Genomic DNA, 21,170 nt, shown 5'->3' on the forward strand with positions numbered 1-21,170 from the left:
CCTGACTTTTTGCCTTTGCTGATGCCAAGTTATGATTTGAAAGTGTGCTGAGGCCTGCTAACCAGGCCCCAGCACCAGTGTTCTTTCCCTAAACCTGTACCTTTTGTCTCCCCAATTGGCACACCCTGGCATCCAGGTAAGTCCCTTGTAACTGGTACTCCTGGTACCAAGGGCCCTGATGCCAGGGAAGGTCTCTAAGGGCTGCAGCATGTCTTACGCCACCCTGGGGACCCCTCACTCAGCACACACACTGCTTGCCAGCTTGTGTGTGCTGGTGGGGAGAAAATGACTAAGTCGACTTGGCACTCCCCTCAGGGTGCCATGCCAACCTCACACTGCCTATAGGTATAGATCAATCACCCCTCTAGCAGGCCTTACAGCCCTAAGGCAGGATGCCCTGTACCATAGGTGAGGGCATAGGTGCATGAGCACTATGCCCCTACAGTGTCTAAGCAAAACCTTAGACATTGTAAGTGCAGGGTAGCCATAAGAGTATATGGGACTCTGTCATACACAAACTCCACAGCACCATAATGGCTACACTGAAAACTGGGAAGTTTGGTATCTCAGCACAAAAAATGCACACTGATGCCAGTTGTAGGAAGTTGGCTCTGTATGTGCTTTTTCAAAGTAAGGAATAGCATGCACAGAGTCAAAGGGTTCCCCTTAGAGGTAAAATAGTGGTAAAAAGAGATAATACTAATGCTCTATTTTGTGGTAGTGTGGTCGAGCAGTAGGCTTATCCAAGGAGTAGTGTTAAGCATTTGTTGTACATACACATAGACAATAAATGAGGTACACACACTGAGACAAATCCAGCCAATAGGTTTTGTTATAGAAAAATATATTTTCTTAGTTTATTTTAAGAACCACAGGTTCAAATTTAACATGTAATATCTTGTTTGAAAGGTATTGCAGGTAAGTACATTAGGAACTTTGAATCATTTCAATTGCATGTATACTTTTCCAGTTATTGACAAATAGCTACTTTAAAAGTGGACACTTAGTGCAATTTTCACAGTTCCTGGGGGAGGTAAGTTTTTGTTAGTTTTACCAGGTAAGACAGACACTTACAGGGTTCAGTTTTTGGTCCAAGGTAGCCCACCGTTGGGGGTTCAGAGCAACCCCAAAGTTACCACACCAGCAGCTCAGGGCCGGTCAGGTGCAGAGTTCAAAGTGGTGCCCAAAACGCATAGGCTATAATGGAGAGAAGGGGGTGCCCCGGTTCCAGTCTGCCAGCAGGTAAGTACCCGCGTCTTCGGAGGGCAGACCAGGGGGGTTTTGTAGGGCACCGGGGGGGGACACAAGCCCACACAGAAATTTCACCCTCAGCGGCGCGGGGGCGGCCGGGTGCAGTGTTAGAACAAGCGTCGGGTTCGCAATGGAAGTCAATGAGAGATCAAGGGATCTCTTCAGCGCTGCAGGCAAGGGGGGGCTTCCTCGGGGAAACCTCCACTTGGGCAAGGGAGAGGGACTCCTGGGGGTCACTTCTGCAGTGAAAGTCCGGTCCTTCAGGTCCTGGAGGCTGCGGGTGCAGGGTCTTTTCCAGGCGTCGGGACTTAGGTTTCAGAGAGTCGCGGTCAGGGGAAGCCTCGGGATTCCCTCTGCAGGCGGTGCTGTGGGGGCTCAGGGGGGACAGGTTTTGGTACTCAGTTGTAGAGTAGTCCGGGGGTCCTCCCTGAGGTGTTGGTTCTCCACCAGCCGAGTCGGGGTCGCCGGGTGCAGTGTTGCAAGTCTCACGCTTCTTGCGGGGAGATTGCAGGGTTCTTTAAAGCTGCTCCTTTGGATAAAGTTGCAGTCTTTTTGGAGCAGGTCCGCTGTCCTCGGGAGTTTCTTGTCGTCGAAGCAGGGCAGTCCTCAGAGGATGCAGAGGTCGCTGGTCCCTTTGGAAGGCGTCGCTGGAGCAGAGTTCTTTGGAAGGCAGGAGACAGGCCGGTGAGTTTCTGGAGCCAAGGCAGTTGTTGTCTTCTGGTCTTCCTCTGCAGGGGTTTTCAGCTAGGCAGTCCTTCTTGTTGTTGTTGCAGGAATCTAAATCTTTAGGTTCAGGGAAGCCCTTAAATACTAAATTTAAGGGCGTGTTTAGGTCTGGGGGGTTAGTAGCCAATGTCTACTAGCCCTGAGGGTGGGTACACCCTCTTTGTGCCTCCTCCCAAGGGGAGGGGGTCACATTCCTATCCCTATTGGGGGAATCCTCCTTCTTCAAGATGGAGGATTTCTAAAAGTCAGAGGCACCTCAGCTCAGGACACCTTAGGGGCTGTCCTGACTGGCCAGTGACTCCTCCTTGTTTTTCTCATTATCTCTCCTGGACTTGCCGCCAAAAGTGGGGGCTGGGTCCAGGAGGCGGGCATCTCCACTAGCTGGAGTGCCCTGGGGCATTGTAACACGAAGCTTGAGCCTTTGAAGCTCACTGCTAGGTGTTACAGTTCCTGCAGGGGGGAGGTGTGAAGCACCTCCACCCAGAGCAGGCTTTGTTTCTGTCCTCAGAGAGCACAAAGGCTCTCACCGCATGAGGTCAGACACTCGTCTCTCAGCAGCAGGCTGGCACAGACCAGTCAGTCCTGCACTGAACAATTGGGTAAAATACCGGGGGTATCTCTAAGATGCCCTCTGTGTGCATTTTTTTAATAAATCCAACACTGGCATCAGTGTGGGTTTATTATTCTGAGAAGTTTGATACTAAACTTCCCAGTATTCAGTGTAGCCATTATGGAGCTGTGGAGTTCGTTTTTGACAGACTCCCAGCCCATATACTCTTATGGCTACCCTGCACTTACAATGTCTAAGGTTTTGCTTAGACACTGTAGGGGCATAGTGCTCATGCACATATGCCCTCACCTGTGGTATAGTGCACCCTGCCTTAGGGCTGTAAGGCCTACTAGAGGGGTGACTTACCTATGCCACAGGCAGTGGGAGGTTGGCATGGCACCCTGAGGGGAGTGCCATGTCGACTTAGTCATTTTCTCCCCATCAGCACACACAAGCTGGCAAGCAGTGTGTCTGTGCTGAGTGAGGGGTCCCTAGGGTGGCATAAGACATGCTGCAGCCCTTAGAGACCTTCCCTGGCATCAGGGCCCTTGGTACCAGGGGTACCAGTTACAAGGGACTTACCTAGGTGCCAGGGTTGTGCCAATTGTGGAAACAATGGTACATTTTAGGTGAAAGAACACTGGTGCTGGGGCCTGGTTAGCAGGGTCCCAGCACACTTCTCAGTCAAGTCAGCATCAGTATCAGGCAAAAAGTGGGGGGTAACTGCAACAGGGAGCCATTTCTTTACACCAGTGTACATTTTATTGTGAAATACACCCCAGAGGGCATCTTAGAGATGCCCCCTGAAAACATACCCGACTTCCAGTGTGGGCTGACTAGTTTTGCCAGCCTGCCACACACCAGACATGTTGCTGGCCACATGGGGAGAGTGCCTTTGTACCTCTGTGGCTAGTAAAACTGGGTGGAGGTGCTTCTCACCCCCCCCTGCAGGAGCTGTTACACCTGGCCGTGAGCCTCAAAGGCTCACCCCCTTTGTTACAGCGCCACAGGGCATCCTAGCTAGTGGAGATGCCCGCCCCCTCCGGCCACGGCCCCACTTTTGGCAGCAAGGCTGGAGGAGATAATGAGAAAAACAAGGAGTCACTGGCCAGTCAGGACAACCCCTAAGGTGTCCTGAGGTGACCCTGACTTTTAGAAATCCTCCATCTTGCAGATGGAGGATTCCCCCAATAGGATTAGGGATGTGCCCCCCTCCCCTCAGGGAGGAGGCACAAAGAGGGTGTAGCCACCCTCAGGGCTAGTAGCCATTGGCTACTAACCTCCCGCAGACCTAAACACCCCTAAATTGAGTATTTAGGGGCCCCCAGAACCTAGGAAAACATATTCCTGCAACCTGAAGGCGAAGGACTGCTGACCTGAAGCCCTGCAGAGAAGATGGAGACACCAACTGCTTTGGCCCCAGCCCTACCGGCCTGTCACCCCACTTCAAGAAAAACTGCAACAGTGATGCGTCCCCCAGGGTCCAGCGACCTCTGAAGCCTCAGAGGACTACCCTGCATCTAAAAGGACCAAGATCTCCCGAGGACAGCGGCCCTGTTCCACAAAGACTGAAACTTGCAACAAAAAACTTTTAAAGGACTTTCCACTCTGCACCTGACACCCCCGGCTCGACCTGCGGAGAAACACTACAGGGAGGACTCCCCGGCGACTGCGAGCCCGTGAGTAGCCAGAGTTGACAACCCACCCCCCCACACACCTGAGCCCCCACAACGACTCCTGCAGAGGGAATCCAGAGGCTCTCCCTGACTGCGACTGCCTGCTTCAAAGAACCCGACTCCTGGTAAAGACACTGCACCTACAGTCCCCAGGACCTGAAGGATCCGACCTCCAGTGCAGAGCGACCCCCCCAGGTGACCCTCTCCCTTGCCCAGTTGGTGGCTACCCCGAGGAGCCACCCCCTTGCCTGCCTGCTTCGCTGAAGAGACCCCTAGGTCTCCCATTGAAACCAATTGCAAACCTGACGCCTGTTTGCACTGTGCACCCGGCCGCCCCTGCACCGCTGAGGGTGTACTTTCTGTGCTGACTTGTGTTCCCCCTGGTGCTCTACAAAACCCCCCTGGTCTGCCCTCCGAAGTCACGGGTACTTACCTGCTGGCAGATTGGAACCGGGGCACCCCCTTCTCCATTAAAGCCTATGCGTTTTGGGCACCACTTTGACCTCTGCACCTGACCGGCCATGAGCTGCTGGTGTGGTAACTTTGTGGTTGCCCTGAACCCCCAACGGCGGGCTACCTTGGACCCAACTTTGAACCCTGTAAGTGCTTTACTTACCTGAAAAACTAACAAATACTTACCTCCCCCAGGAACTGTTGAATTTTGCACTGTGTCCAATTTTAAAATAGCTTATTGCCATTTTTGCCAAAACTGTACTTGTGATTTTGATGATTCAAAGTTCCTAAGATACCGGAGTGAAATACCTTTCATTTAAAGCATTGATTGTTTATTTTAAGAACCACAGGTTCAAGATTTACAAAGAAAATATATTCTTCTATACAAAAACCTATTGGCCTGGAATTGTCTTTGTGTGTGTTCCTCATTTGATTTACTTACCTGCCAAAACTAACACAAACTTACCTCCCCCAGGAACTGTGAAAATTGCACTAAGTGTCCACTTTTAAAACAGCTATTTGTGTTTTATGTGAAAAGTATATATGCTACTGTAATTATTCAAAGTTCCTAAAGTACTTACCTGCAATACCTTTCAAATGAGATATTACATGTAGAATTTGAACATGTGGTTCTTAAAATAAACTAAGAAAAGATTTTTCTATAACAAAACCTATTGGCTGGATTTTTCTCTGAGTGTGTGTTCCTCATTTATTGCCTGGGTGTATGTACAACAAATGCTTAACACTACCCTCTGATAAGCCTACTGCTCGACCACACTACCACAAAATAGAGCATTAGAATTATCTCTTTTTGCCACCATCTTACCTCTAAGGGGAACCCTTGGACTCTGAGCATGCTAGTTCTTACTTTGAAATAGTACATACAGAGCCAACTTCCTACAGTCGCTTTGCCCCTCTTTGCACCGCGACCCTAGTCGCACCGACAGTCATCGGACAACTTCACCAAGCTGCTGCTTGCACCACAACCAGTGGGCCCACACTCCGGCATCACCTGCTCACAGCTCAGCCTGGGCATCCCTGACGACGTCGCTCCGGCTGACACCGGTGCCGCTGCCTGCACCGTGGCCTGTGGACACTGCTCATGAGGAGCACGAAGCAGCGTCCTGTCCCGCTCCGCAGCCCCGGTCCACCAATGCCAGCACCATCGGCTCCAGTGTCGTCACCAGCCATTCTTGCCTGCACCGTGGCCTGTGGACACCGCTCGTGACTGGTCACGAAGCACCGTCCCGTCCCGCACCGCTGGCTTGGGCCTACCGACGACCACGCTTCCGCGACAACGCTGCCTGCACCGTGACCTGTGGACACCGCTCATTGCACCGCCACGCTTCACACCGCAGCCCTGGTCCCAGATGCCGCTGGGTGCAGTCATCGAGCCGCTGCTTGCACTGTGACCTGTGGTCACCGCACGTCTCATCGTCCCCCTTCACACCGCAGCCCCAACACCATCTACGCCAGCGCACCGGATTTCATCAGCCCGGAGTTTAATCCCAGTGGTGCGTTACTTCAAGGGCCTGACGACTCCTGCACCGACTCCGGAACTGACGCCAGCGACACCGCTCCTGGCCCGCAATGCTGCGGCCGGCCTGAACTGTTGGTTTTATTGATCACAATGCCGTTTTATAGCCCCAGGGGGAGCTATCGACTTCAAGGAACTGTAGTTTTGAGTAAATCTTGCAGAATTCATATTTATCTTACTGTATGTTGGATTTTTATCGTATTTGGTCTTGTTTTATATAGCTAAATATTGGCCATTTTTCTAAAGCTGGTGTGGTGTCCTTTTGTAGTATTTTCACTTATTACTGTTATGTGCAAATGCTTTACACATTGCTTCTGAGATAAGCCTGACTGCTCGTGCCAAGCTACCAAGCGGGTGAGCAGGGGTTATCTGAGCGGGCATCTCCCTTATCCTGACTAGAGTGAGAGTCCCTACTTGGACAGGGTGCAAACCGACTCCCAACTAGAGACCCCATTTCTAACACCCATCCATCCGGCTCACAGAAAATACCTCAGGTTCATCATAGCAGGAAAACATTACCAGTAAACTTTTGCCATTCGGCATAACTGCTCCAACAGTGTTCACAAAATGTCTAGTGGTAGTAGCGGCCTACTTAAGAAGACAACACATCCACATCTTTCCATATCTAGACGATTAGCTACTAAAATCAAGCGATTTTACACAATGCCACAAACGCACTCTGTATGTGATCCAAACCCTGCATACACTAGGGTTCACTCTCAATTACCAAAAATCACACCTTTAACCAGCACAAGTACAACCTTACCTAGGTGCTATATTAAATACTCAAAAAGCCCTAGAATATCCAAATACACAAAGGATACAAGCTTTCCAAACTCTCATTCCACACATACAGCCAAATCAACAATCTACTTTAAGAGTTAACATGAAAATTTTAGGGATAATGGCATCTTGCATAGCCATAGTCCCACATGCAAGATTAAACATGAGGCCCTTACAACAGTGCCTCTCAACAGTGGTCTCAGGGACACGGTCAACTTCAAGATCTAGTGTTGATGGACCGCCAACACATGTCCCTTCAGTGGTGGAATCTCAGCAATCTAACAAAGGGGGGTCATTTCAAGGCCCTGTGCCTCGCACCAGATTCACAACAGACACATCAATGATTGGTTGGGGAGCTCATATCAACAATCATACCATTCAAGGGCAGTGGGTTACCAACAGAAACAGCTTCACATAAGCCACCTAGACTTATCTGTATTTCTTGCCCTAAAAGCGTTTCAACCTCTTCTCAAACAGAAGACTGTTCTAATAAAAACAGACATGACCACCATGTATTACCTCAACAAACGGGGGGACACATTAATCTCAACTGTCCCTACTAGCCCAAACAATTTGGTAATGGCCAATTCAGTCACATTCATCTATTAGCAGAATACATTCCAGGGATAGACAATCAGCTGACCTATCTCCTAAGCAGGAATCACCAACAAACTCTCAAATGGGAGATTCACCCCCCAGTACTTCAAAAATACTTTCAAAAGTGGGGAACACCAGAAATAGATCTAATTGCAACAAGCAAAAACGCAAAATGCCAAAACTTCGCACCCAGACACCCACATCCCCTAGCCAAGGGCAATGCTCTATGAATCAATTGGTCAGGGATATTTGCTTACACTTTTCCCCCCTCTCCTTCCCTTTCTAATTAGCAAACTGGGTCAAACATCACTCACCATGATACTCATAGCCCCAACATGGGCACGTCAGCATTGGTACACAACACTCCTAGATCTGTCTGTAGTACCTCATTCCAAACTCCCAAACAGACCAGATTTGTTAACACTGAACAAAGGTTAAATCAGGCACCCAAACTCCAGTGCTTTCAATCTAGCGATTTGGCTCCTGAAGACATAGAATTTGGTTGCCTAAAACTTCCATCGGAATGTATGGAAGTGATTAAACAAGCATTTAAACCTACTACTAGACACTGTTTTCCAAACAAATGGAAACAATTTGTCTACTACGGTCAATCTAAAAACACTGATCCACTTGCAGCATCTATACAAGATATTGTATTCTATTTACTTCATTTGCAGAAATCAAATTTAGCTTTTGTTCATCCATCAAAATCCACCTTACTGCAATATCTGCTTATTTACAAACTAATCAACACACTTCCCTATTCAGAGTTCCTGTTAATAAAGCCTTGATGGACGGATTAAAACTCATTATTCCATCCAGAACACCACCTGTTCCTTCTTGGAATTTAATTATTGTACTTACCAGACTCGTGGGCCCATCTTTTGAACCCATGCACTCTTGCCAAATTCAATTTTTAACATGGAAGGTTGCCTTCCTTGTAGCTATTACTTCTTTAAGAAGAGTTAGTGAAAATCAAGCGTTCACTCTTGAGGAACCTGATTTCCAAGTACACAAACATAAAGTTGTACTTAAAACGAAACCAAAATTTCTGCCAAAGGTTGTATCACTTTTTCACATAAACAAACAGTGGAACTTCCAGTCTTCTTCCCACAGCCAGATTCAAGTGCAGAAAGAGCCCTTCACACTCTTGACCTTTAAAGAGCTCTAATGTATTATGTAGATAGAACAAAAGATTTCAGAAAAACTAACCAGCTTTTCGTTGCCTTTCAACAGCTATATAAAGGTAATCCTATCTCTAAGCAAGGATTAGCTAGATGGATTGTTAAATGTATTAAAAAATGTCACATGAAGGCAAAAAAACTTTTAATCACGCCTAGCGCTCATTCTACTAGGGAAAATAGTGCCTCTATGGCATTTTTAGGAAACATACCAATGCAGACACATGCAAAGCTGCCACATGACCTACACCTCACATGTTTACAAAGCATTACTGTGTAGATGTATTTTCAAAGCAACAGGCCATTGTTGGTCAAGGTGTCTTAAGAAAAACTTAAACTCCTACAGGCTAGCCACTGCATATTTTGGGGAGAACTTCTTTGTAGTCTGTGCATAGCATGTGTATCTGCAGCAGCACATGCCATAGAATGGAAAATGTCACTTACCCAGTGTACATCTGTTCATGGCATGTAGTGCTGCAGACTCACATGCACCCTCACTCCTCCCTGTAAGCCTGTAGTTGTTGCAGTTTTCTTATTTGTACATATGTATATACATTTACATTTGCATGGACATCTATATTTACTTAATATTTTTATAGAACATTTATATTGTTACACTCACTCCTTCCAACACCCTTTTGCGGGAAAACAATCTAACAATAGAGTTGATGCATATGTGCAGTATGACTGAGAGGAGGAGTCACTCGATTCTGTGACTCCGAAATGACTTCTTCGAAGAAAAACAACTTGTAACACTCTGAGCCCAACACTAGATGGCGGAAGCAATGCATAGCATGTGAATCTGTAGCACTACGTGCCGCAAACAGATGTACACTGGGTAAGTGACACTTTCCATATATATAATATTTATATAGTTTTTCCTCTAAGATTCAAGTGTTTATTATAACAACTGGGCAGTTGGTTGTTATCTGAAAAGAATTTCAAATACTTTAAGCCCTTTGAAGTTGAGGCATCTGTCCCTGCTTCTTTTTCAGCATTCATTTTGGAAAGTTCGTGATTTCCACTAAATGATAGATTCCTATGCTCGCTGTGTGGCTCAAGTTGAATATCTGTCTGCTTTTTAACTATTCTGTTTAAAATCTTCATCTAAAGTGCTGTATATGCCTGTAATCATTTTGGTGCTTGAACGTCCTGGTTGTCCTTCTGTTCTGTTTCCGATGGAAGGAGTCCTTGATTTCTCCTGTGTAAAACTGGTGTGCTGAGTTATTTGTGCTCAGCATTGCTTTAAGAATATTTACCTGCCTCTCCATTTGGCTAATTAAGTTAACATGTGTGTTTCGGTCCCTACTTGCCACACTATCTGATATACTGGCTGCATGGTGTGAGGCATAAAACTGTTTGTTTTCCTAAGCCTGTACTAAATTAAATTCAGATCTGGTCCTTGTTGCAAATATGCCTGGTGTGGATTTGAATTTACTTTGTGCCAGCATTATTTTATAAGCATGAATAATTCTATTCAGGTAAATTATTCAAAATTTCCATAGCCATGTGTATTTACGGGTTTTATCAATCGGTCTTCTTCCATTTACATCTGTAGAATCCTGGTACTATAATTTGAAAGATATTAGCCACCCATTTTTACAAAACTGCACTGTGTAGTGTACATTTTTTCCATTTCTATGCCACGTGGACAAAAAAGCACCAGAAGCCATATGTTGCTCCTTACTCTTGATTCCAAGCCTTTGTTATGAAGGGGAAAGTTCATGATCTTGGAGCCTTCTCCAGGAAGAGGTGGGACTACCCTATGTTTGCATTTCAAATGTCGTTACACTGGTGGTAGAGTGGTAACCCAGGTAGTATTGCAAAGTCTAATTTTGTACACTGGAATGGCGGCCTGTGTAATCCATATGCCCTCAAATCTCTTCACTATTCACTGGGCCTGATTTTCCTGCCTTCAGATTCACTTTGCCACAGTGTACCTTTTTTTTTTTTTTTTTTTTTTTTAATAAAGTTGACCATAGGCTTTCAGTATCTGACCCATTTATCTGCCTCGTGGATGACCAAATTCAAGCAATGAACAACTGATATCCTTTTCCAGAAGCTTCCTGCACTGTTCATGCTCATCCAGAGTATGCACTTAGCATTTTTCTGTATGGTCATGCAGCAGGCATTTTTGGTGCTTATCATTATGTTTTTTCTGATGTATCATCCAGATGATTCAGAAGACCGCTGCTGGCTAAGAACTAAGATTGTAATGCTGCATGCTGGAAGTTTCACTCTGAGACCCCAATCGACCAGGGACCAAAGAGTTATCACAGCCTACTTTGAAATCTGTGTATTGTGGTACTTGCATTGGCTGAGGCAATGATCTCAGCGAGTCCACTCCAGGGGGCAGCCTTGGGCATCTTCAAAGCCAAAGAACAAGCAAAATTCCTGCCTTCCAGCATACAAAAAATGTGCATGCCTCGGTGGTTAACTAGCTATTGCAACTGCCCTTGTGTCTTCCAGATCAGGCTGTCCTCTTTTGGCTTCGATCCAATCAGTGCTTTATCAAGCTCTATGGTCTGATTGATTCTCACGGCGCTGAGACCTTACTGACTGTATTTAGCCCTTACAATTAGCCCAAATTAGGACTGCTCCAAACTAAATGGATTAATTTAACCTTTATATTATCGGATATGCAATGCTTGAAAATACGGTTTGAAATACTTTGGATTAAAAAAAAAAAAAAAAAAAACTTTTCTGCTGAATTTGTCATGAGAAAGCCCCAGGCTTCCAGCCAAGTAGGGGGCGCAACATGTGCAGACTACCACCTGAAATCTTTTGTATAGAGGAACTTGGATCAACTAAGTAAAAACTGCTGTATTTACCTAGTGGAAGACATATTTTGCTGCATTAAAAATCACCACTTTTGCATCAAGAAACCTTGACCTTATACTTATGATTGGTGGATAAACCTACTTTTCTATCTGTCACACATTTGTGAACAATTAGATACCATTAAAAAGCCATTGTTGGCCATTTTTTTGGGCATAGAGCCAAGACTGTTCATCCTTTCTTGAAGCTGTTCTATCTTGGTTCTTCTAATCTTCAGGGAGGACAAGTGGTATCTTGGTCTGCCCCTCAGTCAGTGGTTACTTGTGCCTGACCTAGTATATTGATCTTGATTGTGATCCTCTCAAACGAAGTAATAAGATTAGGATAATTTTGCTTTTTTTAGAGCTATATTTTTTTGTACCTTTGCCTTGTCATCATGGGATACTTCCAGTGCCTGGATGGCTCTTGGCAGATTCTGTGTGAATGGTAACTAAGATCAGTAGTTCTTTTTTTTTCCTTTTAGCAGGCAAGGCCCTATGAGCTGTTTGTTTCCGGTCATAACTTCACATGCAGTTTGCCCCTGAATTGCTTGACTACTTAGATCATGGTGATTCTTCTATCAAGGGGGCTCCTACACCTCCCCCTATTCTTTCCAGGACTTAAGGTGGGTTAATGACTTCCCTAATGTGCTCTTGTATCTAAGTACTCTATGGAATTGATTGGTGTTTCTTCGATCCAGTCTATCATTTGATCCTAGCCTTTTACTGCTGGCACAGATGGCCATCTCTGAAGCAGTCATTCTCATGCTCATAATTAGGGAGCTTGGTGTCTAGTTTGTGTGGATTTAATAGATGAGATTCTAGTTTTGCATGGTGCTCATTTGCTCCAGCGCAATGTCATTAGGTGCCCCTAAAGGAGCAAGTTCCTTGGATTTTTCCTTGATAGTTACCAAGGAACGTTTGTTTGGTAAATTTACAGCTGAGCACTCTTCTAAAAGCATACATGGGGCAAAAGAAAGGATTGTGTGTATAGATGTGACTTCATTATGTGGTTACAATATTTGACTGGCAAGACTTTTTGTCTATTGGACAACTTTTCTTGTTCTTATGTCATGTATTCAAAGTTTATCTATTCTGCCTGCAGATGGTTGCTATTTTTTCTGTTGTCTGTATGTACCCGTATTATCACTGCCTGGCATGTTTGTCTGTGACCATGAATTGCACTTGTACGACCAGATTTAATAATTAAAAATAAAACCAAGAGCTAATCTTATAGTAATCATGTTCTTTTCTTCATCCCTTCAAGTTTCTAGGATGAGTTCTAGAGCTAAATAATTGTGTTTTTAAGGTGCTGACAGCAAACCGCGCGAGGAGCAAGACTCTTATTTTACTTACTACACATTGTCTATGTTAGTCAACTTTAGAGCTGCTTTCCATGATTGTAAATGTATCTTGGTCAAGAATCCACCTGTAATAGTTAAGAATTGGAAGTCTGCTTTAACCCCTATCTTTGGAACATGTATTTTCTCCGTCCATTTCTTTTTTTAGAATATAAATGCCAATGCTGCATGAAGTAAGGAAGCAGAAGCGGAGGCCAGATATCGCTAACCCATTCCCCCCTTCCGTTTTTTTGTTGCAACCAATGCAGAGAAGAATTTGAGGCAAAAGACCTGATTTTTCAAAATAGTAATCAGTATGCCTTTAGTACTACCTCTTGTTCCTGCTATGTTTTTGGTTCGTTTTGCCAGTAGATGTGATTATCCGGAAGAATTCACTTTACTTTAAACTTTTGTGGACCTGAATTTAGTCACCTTGGTACTAGCATGGCTGAAGGTGTATTTTCCACCACTCCTCCTACCCAGATTGGCAATCAATAGTCTGTTCCTTGGGTTTGATGCTTATCTTAACTTCATAAATGTGTAAAATTGTTTCACATTGTAGTTGTGAGTAAGAGGAGGAGAGGAACATCACTGTTTGGTGCACTTGGGTTTAGTTCACTCACACAGCACCAAATTACATTTCCAAAACAATGTGTTTTTTAAATGTTTCCGTCATTTTTCTGCACCTGTCAGATTTTCCTCAAAGGGCAATTAACTTCTAGTGCCACATGTGACCTGGATACAAGGAAAGCCATGAGATTATGTTGCTCAAAGTCTTGCTTTCTATTCATTTCTATTTTATAATTTGCGTAAGCTTTTCTTATTTGTCAAATCTCCTTTAGCTTATTAGTTCAATATACTGCTCCCAGACTTGCACGTTTCTGTTGGTTCATACAATTTCTGTAGCCCATCAGGCATTAACAAAATGTTTTTCTTTAACAACCCAACCTGACAGTGCCCCCTTCTTTGTTACAACGACTTGGTTACTGAAGTTCAGTATTGCCACAACCTGCCCCACAAGCCAAGTTTTTTCTTTGGTTATGTTCTGATAGTTATGGGTAAGGGGGTTTGATGTTACAAGTACAAGGTACACACCCATGTAGTTCTTGTACTTAGCTCTTCAGCCGTGTTCTTAAATTTAGTCTACCATTCCCCCTGCTGTGTTTAACTGCGTATATTAAATATAAAGCATGGGAGATGTAGAGTAGATGGATATTAAGGGAGCTTGAGGGTAGTGGCCTTGGGCTTTTAGTAGGTTTAGTCCCATCATTCAATTGAAGGTTGTTCCAATTACATGAAAGTAAAAGGGGTGACTGGCGAGAAGCTTAGATGCACTATAATCAAATAAATGACATTAATTTTTTCTCTATCTAGGGCGTGGGATTTATTCCAACATGATGGGATTTCTTGGCGGTGTCTCTTGGGCAATGTTAGTAGCAAGGACGTGCCAGTTGTATCCCAATGCAGTTGCATCTACTCTTGTCCACAAATTCTTCCTTGTTTTCTCAAAGTGGTAAGTTTCATAACTAGTCTACATTTCATAAACTTTAGAAAAAGCTTTGCAGTGTTTGGTGACCCAACGATTGCTAATTCGATACTGCATTAAAGTAAACAATCTGTGCTTACCAGATTGACTTCTGTTAAACTGCTGTCAGATTTTTTTTATGTGCACAGTTTGTGAACTCAAGCACTTACCTTACAAGTCTCAATACTTATTGTTAGGAGTAAGTAAAACGTTTTTTCTTAATTTACTTTACTTGGCTTGAAGATCCTAAGACTGTTGATATCCATTGTTTGTCCTCTGTGCCAGGGATGATCACTGATATTTGTGAAACAGCATGTTTCCTAATGTTAGCAAATATCTGACAGACATCTGGTTGCAGATTCCTTACCTTAGAATTTCCCCAGGAGTCGGTCTGGATCCAGAGATTTTTCTCTAGCACTATCCCTCTGTGCTGTTAGGTGCCATTGATCAGCCCAGTGTTGACTGCGCAAATATGATGTTGCAGGTCTTATATAGGTTACCACCCTTGCACACTGACATCAGTTCTTTTCTCAGTGCCAGACAGCGCTGATCTGAAGAAAGAGCTACCCATCAGTCTTTTTTTTTTTTGCTGGTCTTTTTTTCACTTTGCCCATGCTTTTTCTGAGTATTTCTACTCCTGATGTGTCGAGGGATGTCTTCACTTAAGACAAGGTTCAAACCCAGTGCATCCTGCCATCGGGCAATGTCCATGACTGATCTGCATCGTGTGTGCCCTTGGTGTCTGGAGCGCAGCCATTACCCATTTGTGCCGGGCCATGAATACGAACGCTTTGAGGGAGTGGTCTTGAAAGCTTAGGGCGGCCCGGTGCTCGGCTCTGCGTAAGTCCCAGTCGAAAGGAAGGTCTCTGGATCATTCTGAGAATTTCCACCCCTCTCCCCAGCCCCTTTCGTCATCCCACTCAAAGTCCTCTGGATGATCTGGTAAGTAAAGGCATAAGAAGAAAGCAAAATGTTTGTCGACTTCACCTCACCCGTTGACAGCGGGAGCGTTATTGTACTAGGCCTCCTGCTGTGGAGCCTGGGCTGACTTCTCACCTCACCAAGTTTCAGGGAGCCAGAGTGACCCCTGCCCAACTAAAGGAGTTTTGAGGCCATGTACCTCATTTTTGTGCAGTCTGACTCCACTGCTGTATCTGTGGGCTCCACAGAGTGGGAAAGGGCCCCTTTGGGTTGTGTGCTGGCGACCTTGGCTCTGAGGGGCATCCATGGATCTGTTCCTGAATCCTGACCACTGCAAGTCGTACCACCTTGACCTTCCCTGCTGCCGGTCCTGACGTTTATGCTACCAGCACCACCTGTGCCCCCCCCCCCATCCTTATTGCTGACTCTGACCCGGATGGGTGTCGTATGACGCAGACTCTGGTGCTGACAGGGGCCTTGGCCCCTGTGTCTGATCCTGAGCCTAATTCCTATGGACTAGGTTACAGTGAGGGATTTGGGGGGGGGGGGAGAATCGCTGGACCCTTTGGGATACCAGCTCTCCAAGACCCCATGGACTGATGTACAGACCGAAGTGAAGCCAGTGGACTAGATACCTCCCCAGATACTTGCTGCACACACACATGCACGCCCCCCCCCCTTTGCACGTGCCCCCCCCCCCCGCACACACACCTCCCACTCAGCCCCCCACTCACCACCCCACACAAGCACACACCCACCCAACCACACAAGCACCTCTCTGGTGTTCAAGGTGATGGCGGTGGTCGCCACTCATCTACACAGGTCATGGGTGTAGGAAAGGGACTCCTCACCAAGCACATGCATACTGCCATTGCTGTATGTGTGTGCTGGTCAGGAGAAAAAGGCAAAGTTGACATGATACTGCTTCTGAGGCGCCACACCCACAAATCACTGCCTGTGGCATAGGCAAGTCACCCCTCTAGCAGGCCTTACAGCCCTTACGCAGGGTGCACTATACGACTGGTGAGGGCATAGACATTGTAGGGGCATATTACTCATGCAGCCAAGTCCATTCTTACACATCGTAAGTGCAATGTGGCCATATTAAGTACATGGCCTGGGAGTTAGTCATTACAAGCTTCAAAGCTCCATGATGGATTCACTGAAGGCTAGGAAGTTTGGTATCTAACTTCTCAGCACAATAAATCCACACTGATGCCATTGTTAGATTTATTGTACAATGCACACAGAGGACGTCTTAGAGGTGCCTCCTGTATTTTACCCAACCCTTTAGTGCAGGACTGACAAGTCTGTGCCAACCTTCCACTAACAGACTAGTTTCTGACCCAATGGGGTGAGAGCATTTGTGCTCTCCAGGGTCAGAAACAAAGCTTGCTCTGGGTGGAGGTGCTTCACATCTCCCCCCTGCAGGAACTAACATTTGGCGGTGAGCCTCAAAGGCTCAGGCCTCCTGTTAATGCCCCAGGGCACTCCAGGTAGCTACTCCGAAGGTGCCCAAAGCTGAAGTGACCCCCTCCTTACAAACTCCTCCATCTTGTTTTGGAGGGGAGGAACCAATAGGGATAGAAAAGTGCCCCCTCCCCCTCCTCAAACGGGTGAGGGGAGGAGGAATCACATGAAGGGTGTAGCCACCCTCGGGGACAGTATCCATTTGCTACTGCCCTCTGACCCATGTAACACCTCTAAATCTAGTATTTAAGGGCACCCCTTAATCTTACTCACCAGATTCCTGGTGACCTGAAGAAAGGACTGCCAAGCTGACCCCAGCTGTGAAGACCCCAGACAACTGGCTTGGCCCAACCCCTACCGGCCTGTCTGCAGCTTTAATGATCCCTGCTCCAAGAGGGCAACCCATCCTGCAGGACCAGCAACCTCTACAAGCCCCCAGAAGACCAAGAACTCCAGAGGACAGCGTCCCTGTCCAGAAGAAACCTCCATAAACGACTCCAGAACTGCCCCGGATCTGCAAGCCCTACCCACTCTGCACCCGAGGTGCCCCACTGGTCCAAAGAAGGTCCCAGGCAATTCTGACTTTGAGTCCACCCTGGGTTGACTGCTCCTGACCAACACAATACTGCGTTCGGACTGAATCTGGAGGACCCTCACCGACCAGATCCGACGAAGATTGCAGATGCCCAAGGAGACCCCTGCACCTGAAACTCCCTGTCCTGGGGGGGGGATCTGACCAGTCTAGCGGGCACTTCTCCTGCCTACCGGTTTCCTGGAACCGACCCAGAACCCTCCTCCCTCACCCCCCCCCCCCCCATAAAAAAGGTCAGTGTTACTTTCTTGTAAACTACTTTGTCTGTAAAAATATATGCTTGATACCTATTGACAACTGTACTAATCTACAACAGACTTTCTTGTTCCACTAATAAAGTAACAAAATATTTTGCTATATAAAACAATTTCCCTGCAGTTAGCCGTTGAGTGTGTGCCTCATTTCTTGACTGTGTACAACAAATGCTTTGCACTACCCTGATAAGTCTAACTGCTCGACCACACTACCACAAGAGAGCCATTAGTATTCTGCTTTGGCCTCTGGGGAACGCCTGGACTCTGCACACTAACTCATTTTGGTATAGTATATACAGAGCCAGCTTCCTACTCTGAGTCCAGTGATGGATTTATTAATACATGCTCACAGAGGCTATCTTGGAGGTGCACCCTGAAAACCTACCAACCCCTAGCGTGGCCATTGCACTGGTGCAAACCAGTGCAGCCACCTTAGACAGTGTTCTGGCTCTTTGACGTGAGAGGCAATGCTCTCAAGGTCTCAGAACAAAGGCCTGCTCTAGGCGGAGTTGATAACACCTCGTTCAGGCAGGATGGACATTCCAGAGCAGGGAGTATTAAAGGCATTGCCACTGTTGAAATGCAACCCAGACCTCTCCAAATGGTGGAGAAGGCTGACCCCCGGTTCCTGTCCCCACTTTAGGCTGCAGGACTAGCAGGAAAATTAGATAAATTGGGAGGAGTGCCCACTTAATGCCAGTCCCACCCCTAAGGTGGGAAAGCTGAAGTGGACACTACTTAAATTCCTCCATCTTGTTTGGAAGGAATTGGGCCAATATGGTTAGGGCTATGCCCACTTCCAAAAGGAAGTGGTCATAAGAAGGTTGTAGTCACCCTTAAGGTGAGTAGCCCATTGGCTACCACCTGACACCCCTGTAACGCCACCTACATTCAGTATTTAGGTGACCACCCTGGACCCTAGAAATCAAATTTCTGATGACCTAAGAAGAGCCAGAAACTACAGCGTCTCACCAGCAGAGAAGACTGCAAATACCAACTGACTTGGCCCCAGCCTTACCGACCTGTCTGCAGCCCTACTGCAGTCCAGCGGTCTCCAGTCCTGGGAGGACTGCCTTCCTTTGACAAAGACCAGGATTTCCCGTGGTCAGCAGACCTGTCCAGAAGAGACCTACTTAAAAGAAAAAACTCTACCCTGAGGAACTGCGAAATTACAACTGGACCCACCTCTGCACCCGACACACTCAGCGTCACTCAGCGTTAGTGTGGCCCACCAGTCCTGTGAAGGTTCCCTAGTGATTCTGAACCAGCATCCACTGTGGGTTGACCCCTGCCGGACTCTGCCTCCAAGACTACATCCTCAATCCAAATACTTCCCTGACCGCCCAGTAAGCAGTTTTCTGACTGTAGAAAAGTACCCTCTTTCTGGCATGGTTGTCCCAACTTTTTGCCTGTTGTCATTGTTTTGACTATGTGCACTAGGATCCTACTAACCAGTACCCCAGTGAGTATGCTCTCTCCCTTTAAACTTGGTTGCTTCTGCTTCTGCCCAAAATGTCATAACAAGTATCCATATACAGATCAGCATCTGGTCTGTAACTTGTGTCTGTCTCCAGAGCACAAGGAGGATACCTGTGAAGCCTGTCGAGCGTTTCGGTTGAGGAAGACATTAAGAGACCGAAGAGCAAGAAGACTGCAGATGGCGTCGGTGCCGACAGGACAAGGGCGTTTCGAGGAGGAAGAAGAAACCTTCTCCATCCATGAATCGGACTTGGACGAGCTCGATCCCGAAGAAACGCCGAAAACTGTGAGTAAGACGTTGAAACATAAAACTCACGAGAAGACCTCAAAAGCCCAGGGGACGCCACCGCCAACAGGCCGTGGCTTAATCCGAAAAATAGGTGACCGATCATCGGCACCGAAAAAGGGCATGCATGTGGCGAAGTCATCCGACTCCGGTCGAGATACCGCCACACAGCAATCTTGGGCCCGAGACAGTGGCTCCGAATAGATTCGGCACCGAGACAGTGGCACCGAAATGGTTCGGCACCGAGACACCACGACGCTGAAAATAAAGAAGGTTGCCTCGGAGCCCAAAAAGGCGACCGAAAAGATTTCGATTCCGAAACATCCAGCCTCGGAACCGAAAACAGGTTCCTACACAGAGGAACAGGGATTGTCCTCCCAGATGCAAGAACATAAGTTCGGAGAGGAACTTGAATCTGTTGAGCCAGACTACACTCAAAGAAGGCTCCACATTCAAAAAGACACCGGGAAGATAAGCACTCTTCCCCCAATTAAGATGAAAAGAAGACTTGCCTTTCAAGAAAGACAAGCAGCCACAGGCAAAGGTGGCAAGACAAAACTCCACCACCATCTCCACCACCATCAATGCACACATCACCGGTAGCCACTCCACCACTGATGCAATCCCTGACTCATACTGCAATGAGTCAAGATGATCCTGATGCATGGGACTTTTATGATGCTCCTGTATCAGATAACAGCCCAGACTGTTACCCTACGAGGCCGTCGCCACCTGAAGACAGTACATCCTACACGCAGGTGGTCTCAAGGGCAGCTGCGTTTCATAACATCACCTTGCATTCAGAACCAATTGAGGATGACTTTTTGTTTAATACACTCTCCTCCACTCATTGCCAATACCAAAGCTTACCTATGCTCCCGGGAATGCTAAAACATTCAAAACAAATATTTCAGGATCCTGTTAAAGGCAGAGCCATAACTCCAAGGGTGGAAAAAAAGTACAAGCCACCACCAACAGACCCTGTTTATATTACGCAGCAATTAACACCAGATTCTGTGGTTGTTTGGGCAGCTCGCAAGAGAGCAAACTCTCATACCTCGGGAGATGCACCACCTCCAGACAAGGAGAGTCGCAAATTCGATGTTGCGTGTAAAAGAGTTGCAGCACAAGCAGCAAACCAATGGCGTATTGCCAATTCACAAGCACTTTTGGCAAGATACGATAGAGCTCATTGGGACGAAATGCAGCATTTCATAGAACACTTACCCAAAGAGTTCCAGAAAACAAGTGGTAAAAGAAGGACAAAGTATCTCCAATAATCAGATACGGTCATCAATGGACACAGCAGATACAGCTGCAAGGACAGTAAATACTGCAATAACGATAAGGAGACACCCATGGTTGCGTACGCCAGGATTCAAGCCGGAAATACAACAAGCCGTGCTGAATATGCCCTTTAATGAACAGCAGTTGTTTGGGTCGGAAGTCGACACTGCTATTGATAAACTCAAAAAAGATACTGATACCGCAAAAGCCATGGGCGCACTCTACTCCCCACAAAGCAGAGGCACATTTCGCAAAACACCATTTAGGGGAGGGTTTCGAGGCAAGCAAGGCCCACTTATCAAAGCCAATATCAGCGGGGAAGTTTTCGGGGGCAATATAGAGGGGCACAATTCCCAAAAAATAGAGGGAAGTTCCAAAGCCCCAAAACCCCTCAAAACAAGCAGTGACTTCCAAGTCACACATCCTCAACACAACACCTGTGGGGG

At 46.5% G+C, this 21,170-nt stretch overlaps 1 protein-coding gene across 1 annotated transcript in view; it reads left to right on the forward strand.

Moving 5' to 3' along the window:
* PAPOLG (poly(A) polymerase gamma) overlaps positions 1–21,170 on the forward strand; it is a 523,629-nt gene that overhangs the window by 182,351 nt on the left and 320,108 nt on the right. Inside the window, exon 9 of the mRNA XM_069234379.1 lies at positions 14,285–14,423. Coding sequence (XP_069090480.1) covers positions 14,285–14,423 — 139 coding nt within the window. The remainder of the gene's footprint in view (positions 1–14,284; positions 14,424–21,170) is intronic.

The sequence above is a fragment of the Pleurodeles waltl genome, chromosome 5 (assembly GCF_031143425.1).
Source record: "Pleurodeles waltl isolate 20211129_DDA chromosome 5, aPleWal1.hap1.20221129, whole genome shotgun sequence".
In the NCBI taxonomy this organism is placed as follows: domain Eukaryota; kingdom Metazoa; phylum Chordata; class Amphibia; order Caudata; family Salamandridae; genus Pleurodeles; species Pleurodeles waltl.